We start from the raw sequence: 9,475 nt of genomic DNA, 5'->3' as shown, positions 1-9,475 counted from the left end.
TTTTTATAATTTTATATATGTGTGTATGTATATATACACATTTGGTTTTTCGAGGTATGGTCTTGCTCTAGCTCAGGCTGACCTGGAATCCACTATGTAATCTTGAACTTGTGGTACTCCTCCTACCTCAATGTCCTGAGTGCTGGAATTGCAGGTATAAACCACTGTGCAGCCCAAATTCCTCAGAGTGGAGCTGCCTAGATGCCTCCATACTAGACCTAGAAGATGGGCTCTGATCCTCTTCTCTGGTCAGAGTTGTCTCACTTGCGTTTTTATGCGTTGGGATTCTGCTTAAGATTTTAGCATTTGCTAAAAAGAATGATCCAGGAGTCTGGTCTCTCTTCCTCCAGGGGCAGTAACTCCACTGAGCCTGGGGCAGAGTCCCCAACAGCCAAAGGTGCCTCAGATTCAAGTATGCTTGGCTTTGACAGTGTTCCCATTACTAGAGAAGGTCCATGAATAGTCTTATCCAATGAGGCTAGCCAAGCTGTCTTAGCTAAGAGCTAGGAACCCTGAGCCTTTATCTCTGGATTCTTCTTGAAAGCCCATAAAAGACCCCCCTCCCCACATCTCACTGACCACAGACTTTAGCAGCCACAAGAAAATAGTAGGTGGCAGTCAGGACAGGGGGTGTAACCAGCACACAAATGAATATACGTCCTTTATCGAGGGTGACAAACAAAAACAAAAAGACCAAACATGTAAAAACCCAGGGTGCTTGATATACAAACTCAATTCATTCAAATTCAAGCCCATCTAGACCCTGGTCACAATCCCTACTCAGGTGCCTATGAGCACCAAGTCAGGGGGAGGGGGACAGGAGTGAACCGGAGACCAAGAGAAAAGGTGAGAAGGGGATCTCCCTAGGTCCCCCACTGTTCACCCCTACAGTGGTATCAAGGCTGTGAAGACTGCCAAGCCCTGTCCTCTTGGCCCCCACTGCACCCAGGCCAGGGCTTGGAAGGCCAGCCCTGAACGGTTCTACCCTCCCTTGCTCAGTCCTCTCTTGCTCAGGCTTCTCGCCTTGCTCTTCTCCTCCTCCACATTGTTCTCCGTGATTAGTAGCAGGTTAGGGTACTGTATAAGCCGCAGTGAGACTGGGAGCCAGAAGAGATGGGGTGGAGACGGGATGAAGAGGAGAGAAGAGCTTTCCAAGGACCCCTCTTCACGGGATCCCAAACTGTACAACCAGCTCCTCTTTTGCGTCCACACGGATTTGAGAAAGTGCACTGTAGGCATAAGCAGCTATCCTGGAGACCTGAGGTAGAGGGGCCAGGGAGGAGAGAAACAGACACATGAGAGAGAGGAGATGGGGGGTAGGGCGGAGAACAGGATGGCAGTGAAGGACAGAAGAACAGTGGGAGATCAGAAAGCCAGCAGAGCTAGGACTGAAACTCTGTCTCAAAACAACAAGGGCTAGGCTTGTTGCTCAAAGGCAAAATGCTTGCCTTGCATGCACGAAGCCATGGGTTCTATCTGGGAGACAAGGAAGCAGGGCACTCTAGGGAAGAACTAAGGAGGTTATAAAATCTCAGAGCACAGCAGGAATCAGTGAGGCCCACAGCTCCCAGGCTCCTTCCCTCCTCTGAGGCAGTGGTGAACTTCAGTGGGAGTGTGGGAAGGGGGAGAGCACAGGGATGGCTCACCTGCTGCAAGTCAGAGAAGGGGACTGGCTCGCTGGCCAGCACTTGGTGGGGCTGGCTGGTGAGAGATGGCAGCGGTGGCAGCTTCTTCCAGTGGGTTAGGCTGCTGCTCAGCACAGCCAAGCGGGTGCTGGCCAAAAAGACAGGGACAATTAGGCCTGCCCCACCCAGCCCAGGCAGGTCTTACTCCTTCAGGCCAGAGAAGCATGGTGACAGGCCATTTCAGCTCATCACAGACTCACTCTAAGTGCATAGACCCAGAAGGCTGACTCGAATGCCCACTGAGGAACCCAAGTAATTTGTGGTCAGTCTCTTGGACTGAGAAGCAGGCTCCAAAGCTGGAAAGGGATGAGGAAGGGCGGGGCCTAGCGGGTCCTGTGCTTACCTGTACTGCCTTGCTCTGTCCATGTATTCATGCTGCTCCATGCCCTGGGAGTCTGCAGCTGACACATCAATGATGTTGCTTTGGGGAAGAGAGACAGAGGAAATGACAGGTGCTTCAGAGAGGGACAAACAGGATGCAGTGCCAGGGCTATCTGACACCAGTGGTCCCTGCCTGCCCACTGGGACAGGGTAGAGCCCAGAGGCATCTCTCCCCACTGACCTTGTACCATCCCCCATATCCTAGGCCTGCACCACACCACCCACCTGGCTGTCTTGGCGAGGATGGAGGAGAGCAGGGCCTGCTCATCTGTGCGTGCAGAAGGCAGGCTGTGGTAATTGGGCTCAGCTCCATTGAGGGCTTTGGTGGGGGGGCTACTAGGGTCCAGCAGCAGCTTCCGCTCCTCCCGGTCCTAGGAGAGGCCATCAGGGAGAAGTCAGCCCCAGCACCTGAAGCTTCCTTTCCTAGGACTTCTTCCTTCAGTCCAATTCTGAACTTTAAACACTAGTTAAAGAGCATGCTTACAAAGTCTACTGGCTTGGGTTCAATTCCCCAGCTGCCCATATAAAGCTGGGCCAGCATTCTTTCTCAGTAGCAAAAAACCCTAACACATCCATACACATATGCAAATGAATAAATTTCTAAAAATTGCTTTAGCTGGGCATGGTGGTATATACCTTTAATCCCAGCACTCAGGAGGCAGAGATAGGAGGACCGCCATGAATCTGGGGCTACCATGCGATTACATAGTGAATTTCAGGTCAGGTTCGGCTAGATTGAGACCCTACCTCAAAAAAATAAAAAAATAATAACAAGCTTTAGGGCTGGAGAGATTGCTCGATGGTTAAAGTGCTTGCTTGCAAAGCCTTGCAACTTGGGTTCAATTCCCCAGTACCCACATAAAGGCAGATACACAAAGTAGTCCATACATATGAAGTTTGTCTGCAGCAGCAGGGTGGCCCTGCCATACCATTCATTCTCTTTCTCATTCTCTTTCTCCTTGCAAATAAATAAAAAATATATATATACTTAAATAGCTTTAAGCCAGGCATGGTGGCGTATGCCTTTAATCCCAGCACTCGGGAGGCAGAGGTAGGAGGATTGCCATGAGTTTGAGACTACCCTGAGACTACATAGTAAATTCCAGGTTAGCCTGGGCTCGAGTGAGACCCTACCTCGAAAAAAAAAAAAAAAGGCTTTAGCCATGTGTGGTAATCTCAGCACCCAGAAGGCTGAGGTAGGAGGAGGATCACCGTGAATTCAAGGCCAGCCTGAGACTACATAGAGTATTCCAGGTCAGCCTAAAAAGAAAAAGAAACAGTCCAGTACTAACTGGACAAAGGATACTGGAAACTAGAAACAGGGTGGGGGAAGTAATAGTGTAGAAGAAATTAGTGCAATTCAGAAGCCAAAGAACAGCCTTCCTGGTCCTCTGAACAAAACCCTTCCCACAAGGATGGCTGCTCCCAACATGGTGAGGCCCTGTTTCCCAGAGGAAAGCAAGCCCAGTCTTCCCATGGCTAGTCCTCATTCCTCGCTTCATCTCAGGGAAGAAACCCCAGCTCAGCCTGTGTGTTGCTGCTACATATGTACTTTTCTCCCTTGACTTTTTTGTTTTGGTGGGGGAACAGGGTCTTGCTGTGCTTCCCTAATCTGGCCAGAGCTTACTATATAGCCAGAATGACTTTGAACTTCAAATCCTCCTCCCTCTCTTCCCAAGGGCTGGGATTACAGGTTGAGCCTCCACACCACTGTGTGCTGTTTTCTTGAGAGCAGGTTCTTTCTCCTTACAGGTGTTCACTCCCGTCCCCTGTGCCCTTCTGTATGTGATTCCCAGAATCAAGAGAATACCTGGATATGTCCCCAGCCCAAGATAAATAGTGGTGCTGTGGGCCCTCCCTTGCCAAACCACCATCTCTTTCTCAAAAGTGGACTCCTTAGGTTTCAGCCTCCACAAATAAAAGGTAACTACCACTGCCACAATCAAAGCATCCCGATCAAACCAAGTCTCCCTTGTCCTGTATAATATTTTTTTATTTTTTGAGAGAGAGAGAGAATGGGCATGCCAGAGTCTCTAGCCACTGCAAATGAACTCCAGATGCGTGCGCCCCCTCGTGCATCTGGCTAACATGGCTAACCCTGGAGAAATGAGCCTCAAACTGGGGTCCTTAGGCTTCACAGGCAAGTGCTTAACTGCTACATCATCTCTCCAGCCTTTTTTGTTTTTGTTTTTGTTTTGTTTTTCAAGGTAAGGTCTCACTCTGTCCCAGGCTGACCTGGAATTCACTATGTAGTCACAGGGTGGCCTCGAACTCACGGCAATCCTACCTCTGCCTCCCGAGTGCTAGGATTAAAGGCGGGCACCACCACGCCTGGCCTCCAGCCTTTTTTTTTAAGGTAGGGTCTCACTCTAGCCCAGGCTGACCTGGAATTTACTATGTAGTCTCAGGTGGCCTTGAACTCAATGATTCTTCTACCTTTGCCTCCCAAGTGGTGGGATTAAAGCCATGGGCCACCAAGTCCGGCTGCCCTGTATAATTCTATTTCTCCTTGTCCTGGTTCAGGCCTTTATTCTAATCTCTGCTGTCTGGATTCAACTCTGTCTTGAGCCACTCAGCTGCAAATCCCTGCTGGCTTTGTTGTCAGCTGCGAATTGGTGGCCAGATGGGGTGGAGGGGAATCCTCGCTAATGCTGACCCTCCAACCTTCAGCGCCAGACCAAACTCATCAAGTGTTCCGCTCCAAGTCTGTCTCAGTTCTTACCATAGCCCTCCCTGCTGCAGGAGCTGCCCACAGTTCTCTCTACAGAGGGCCACTTCCTCTAGCCTTATTGTCCTGGGCAGGTCCACCCCTTTCACCTTGTACTCCTCAGGCCTAAGGTGCCCAACTGTCCTCAGGTCATTTGATCCAGTTCACTATGACATGGCTTTTGCCCCTTCATCTCAAAATTCCTAAACAACCCCTATCCTCTTTCCTCAGAATGAACAGGCTCAAAAGATAAAACACTTGCCAAAGATTAAAGTGTCTCTAAAGCTGGCTCATGATGGAGCCCAGATTGCCTCCTTACCCAGCTCTACTTGTGACAATCATCTAGTAGGACAGGGCAGTTTCTCCATCTTGGTTCATGAGCAAAAATTGTTTTCTTGACTTCTGAAGAGGCCCCTTAAGAGAGGACAATAACAGCCCAAACCCAAAGACTGAGTGGAACATGAAGGAGATCTGTCACAAGGTGTCCCCAAGACAATATATCCTGAACAAGGTTTCACTGTTTACTTAGTACAGACACATGTGGCCTGCCCATGACTGGCCACCTGACAGCTTGACCCAAAATATAGGACACATGGCTTGACATCAGAGCTCCTTGGCAAGGGTACTGCTCAGGCTGGCTAAAGCAGAGCCTCTTTGAACTTTTTCCTACCTTTAAACAAATATAATCCATATGACAGAGTACTGCCGAGGAGTCAAAGTATCTATGAAAGCCCTCTGAAAACTGGAATGCATTGTACATTTTATTTATTTTTTGACAGTCTTACTTTGTAGCCCATACTGGTCTTGAGCTCTTGGCAATCAATCCTTCCACCTTAGCCTCCTGAGTGTTAGGGTTACAAACATGAGCCACACCTAAATTTCTTTAAAGGGGGGCTGGAGAAATGGCTTAGCGGTTAAGGCGCATGCTAAATTTCTGTAAAGAGACTTGATGAGGATGGGATGGGGGAGGGGCTGCTCAAAAGATGAAAAGGGCATGGTGGTTTAGGCCTATAATCCCAGCACTTGGGAGGAAGGCTGTGGTAGGAGGATCCCTGAGTTTGAGGTCTGGGCTACAGAATGAGTTCCACAATAACCTGGGCTGGGCTGAGCCAGACTCTGCCTCAAAAAAAAAAAAAAAAAAAAAAAAGGGTGTGTGTGGAGAGATGGCTTAGTAGTTAAGATGCCTGCCTGCAAAGGCTAAGGACTCTGGTTCAATTCCCAGAACCCATATAAACCAGATGCACAAAGTGGTGCATACATATGGAGTTTGTTTGCAGTGGCTATAGGCCCTGGTGCACCCATTTTCTCTCTCTATTTGACTCTCAATCAAATAAAAAATGTATTTTTTTTAAAGAGAGGGGGTCGGGCATGCTGGCATACACCTTTAATCCCAGCACTCAGGAAGCAGAGGTAGGAGGATCGCTGTGAGTTCAGGGCCACCCCGAGGATACAGAATGAATTCTAGGTCAGCCTGGGCTACAGTGAGACCCTGCCTCGAAAAACAAAACAAAACAAAACAAAAAGAGGGGGCAGAAAAGCCACCAAGGAAGAGATGAAAATTCAGCAAAGTTGCAAGCCTAGCTCTCCCAGCTAGAAGCTCATGTCTTTACTCCCCATAAGAGAACACACTATGTTATAAGGTAGTTTCCCACTGGGCCACAGCTCTCCCATTAGCCATGAATACTGCTGTCCACTTTTTTATTAACTTTTTTTTTTGAGGTAGGGTCTCACTCTAATCCAGGCTGACCTGGAATTCACTATGTAGTCCCTTTTATTAACTTTTTAAAAACCATATGCATGTGGAGTGCTGGCACACACACACCCCAGCACACTTGTGGAGGGCAGAGAAAACTTTCGGGTCCATCCTTGTCTTTCTACCTCATTTAGGCGAGGTTTCTCTATATATTACTTTGCTGTCGTTCTTTCTGCTGCATTCCCCAAAAGCTTCCAGGACATTCTCCTGTCTATACCCCTCTTCTCACCATCAGTGTGTTGAGATTACAGAAACCCACCATGACTTCAAGTTTTGTTTTGTTTTTTTTTTGCTTTGTTTTGTTTTTCAGGGTAGGGTCTCACTCTAGCCCAGGCTGACCTGGAATTCACTCTGTAGTCTCAGGGTGGCCTCAAACTCATGGTGATCCTCCTACCTCTGCCTCCCCAGTGCTGGGATTAAAGGTGTGTGCCACCGCACCCAGGCGGCTTCAGGCTTTTTAATGTGGGGTCTGAGGACTGAACTCAGGCGCTCTGGCTCCAATGGCAGGGGCTTTGTCCATGTAGCCATCTGTCAGCCCTGCTTCTTCTTTTTGTTTGGTTGGGTTATTTTGCTGCTGTCTCATTTAACAGGCCAGGTTGGAGAGTTGCTCTCCAGGAGGCATGCCTGACACAAGACGCGTGAGCATGTATCACCTAGGGTAGGAGACCCTCACACTTCCACACAAGTAACACTGTCCTGAGCTCAAGTCCTGAACTCTGCACTGGGAAAAGAATGACTTCCAAGCCCCAGTGACATCATAACCCATCATAACCCAATCTGTGCCCGTCTCCCCCACTGAACTGTGAGATGCTGGGTGAAACCTTCAGAGAGAACCGCACACTTCACAAACATAAAACTAATCATAAAAACTGGCCCAGCACTGGGGAGGCAGAGAGAAGTAGGAGGATCACTGAGTTCAGACCAGCCTGGGACTACAGAGTGAGTTACAGGTCAGCCTGTGCTGGAGAGGGAACCTGCCTCGAAAACCCCCAAAACAAAAATTAAACCGGGCGGTGGCGCATGCCTTTAATCCCAGCACTTGGGAGGCAGAGGTAGGATGATCACTATGAGTTCAAGGCCACCCTGAGACTAGTGAATTCCAGGTCAGCCTGGGCTAGAGCGAGATCCTACCTCGAAAAACTAAACAAAAAATAATAATAATAATTAATTTTTAAAAGTGTGTCCGGATGTGGTGGTACACGCCTTTAATCCCTGCACTCGGGAGGCAGAGGTAGGAGGATCACCATGAGTTCCAGGCCACTTTGAGACTAATTCCAGGTCAGCCTGAGTTAGAGTGAGACCCTACCTTGGAAAACCAAAAAAAAAAAAAAAAAAAAGTGTGGCTAATGGCTTGATAATACTCATCCTTGAAAAGATCTACCTCCTCAAAGACAGCCAGGGAGGACAGGGATTGAAGAATGGAGGACTGAGAACGCATCAAGGGGAAGACAGAGAACTCAAAAACCTGTACAGGTCTTCCCAAGCTAATCCTTTCTCCAAAGGGATCAGATCTACAGCCATATTCTCAAGGCAGGTACACTCTAGTTTGAGAAACTTTCAGGTATCAGTCAGGGTCTGCATTGAAGTGAAACTCCGAACCAAATGGGTACCTCATCTTAATTTCTTTTCCCCCAAATCAGAAGTTGCATTCTATTTATTTTCACCCAAACAAGTATTCGTGAGTCCTGATATTTACTCAGTATAATTCTTCATTGGTCAACTCAAATGTCAACTTCCAGAAGCCTTCTCCAACTCCAGATCTGCAGTGACCTTCTCTAACCCCAGGAATAGAGAATACACAAATTCCCGATTCATTTACCTTGGGAGACTAGTTCAGAGCCTCGGCTTACCCACCTCTACAATGGGTTCGCACAGCCCATTAAAACAAGCAGGAAAGGCACAGGAAACTGGGGAAAGGCGCTTCCCAGGGACCTAGGCTGAGGATCCTTGAAGCTGTATGAAGTATGATGGTGTGGGAAGGCGGAGAGGGAAAGGTTGCGAGTCAGATAGGAGGCTGTCTACATAACCCAGGCGGGGAGTGTCAAGAACCGGATCTTTAACAGGGATAGGAGCCGGGCTAGGCGGCCCCTCCGTAATCTGTCCCCTCCAGGCCTCCGTACTCAGCAAACCCTGCCGTCCTGCTCCCCCGCCGCTGCAGGCTTCCTTCTGAGCTTCAGGTCCCGGGGTCGAAGCCCGCACTCCCAAACCCCGCCCGCCGCGGCCGCACCTGGTCCGAGTCCTCGTTTTCGCTGCTGTAGCAGCACCCCATGGCCGGGGTCGGGCCGGGCGCTCAGCCGCGCCGAGGAGGGACGGCGTCCGTCAGGAGCCCTTCCGGTCACATGACCCGAGGCTGCCGCCCGCAAGCAACCACCAGCCCCCTCCCCCTGCCTGCCCCGTCTCGGAGTCCCTTCGGCGCTGCGGCCCAAACCTGGCTTCCGGTCCCGCCCCTCCCGCGTGATCTCAGCCAGCCAATGGGAAGGTGCTCGTCGGGGCCTGGGCTCGCGGCACGTGACCGGGAGAGGGCGGGGCGTGTCACATGACTCCTCGTCTCCGCCGCGGCCCCGCAACCACTACGGCGCTCCTGTTGTGTCACGTGACTCCGGGCTCAGAGCACTTTTCTGCAGCCCCACTCCAAATGCCACCCAAGGGGGCGGGTAGGATCGTGGTGGGCGGTGGGCCTCGCTGGGGAACCACTGGGCAGTTTCTTGTTCCTGTTTTTCGAGGTAGACTCTCGCTGTAGCGCAGGCTGACCTGGAATTCATTGTAGTCTCCGGCTGGCCTCGAACTGACAGCAATCCACCTGCCTCTCCCATCGGAGTGGTGGGATTAAAGGCGTGCGCCACCAGCCCGGCTACTTTGCAGTTAATTGACTGACCTGAACTCTGCACAGGTGGCATGGCACACCTTCCCCACCAGGGCTGCCTACTGTCTTTCAAGGATCTATACAAA

At 50.1% G+C, this 9,475-nt stretch overlaps 1 protein-coding gene across 1 annotated transcript; it reads right to left on the bottom strand.

The window, feature by feature from the left end:
* Nucleotides 1–648: 648 nt before the first annotated feature.
* Lamtor1 (late endosomal/lysosomal adaptor, MAPK and MTOR activator 1) lies at nucleotides 649–8,904 on the bottom strand. Its single transcript, XM_004650988.2, has 5 exons — nucleotides 8,754–8,904; nucleotides 2,292–2,437; nucleotides 2,029–2,106; nucleotides 1,647–1,773; nucleotides 649–1,258 (listed from the first exon to the last, which is right to left on the bottom strand). The coding sequence occupies exons 1-5, from the start codon at nucleotides 8,793–8,795 to the stop codon at nucleotides 1,166–1,168; spliced, it is 486 nt and encodes a 161-aa protein (XP_004651045.1). The 5' UTR covers nucleotides 8,796–8,904; the 3' UTR covers nucleotides 649–1,165.
* Between the last annotated feature and the right edge of the window lie 571 nt (nucleotides 8,905–9,475).

Source organism: Jaculus jaculus, chromosome 3, assembly GCF_020740685.1.
Source record: "Jaculus jaculus isolate mJacJac1 chromosome 3, mJacJac1.mat.Y.cur, whole genome shotgun sequence".
Lineage (NCBI taxonomy): Eukaryota > Metazoa > Chordata > Mammalia > Rodentia > Dipodidae > Jaculus > Jaculus jaculus.
The sequence above is the reverse complement of the archived record's forward strand: the minus strand, read 5'-3'. Positions and strand labels throughout refer to the sequence as shown.

What these genes read in the sequence shown, in the direction of transcription:
- Lamtor1 (XM_004650988.2), bottom strand. Translation starts at nt 8,795, where the DNA reads ATGGGGTGCTGCTACAGCAGCGAAAACGAGGACTCGGACCAG. An exon ending in ATCCTCGCCAAGACAGCCAG is followed by an intron (nt 2,107 to 2,291) that starts GTGGGTGGTGTG and finishes TCTTCCCCAAAG; the next exon opens with CAACATCATTGATGTGTCAG. An exon ending in CCTTCTCTGACTTGCAGCAG is followed by an intron (nt 1,259 to 1,646) that starts GTGAGCCATCCC and finishes CCTCTACCTCAG; the next exon opens with GTCTCCAGGATAGCTGCTTA.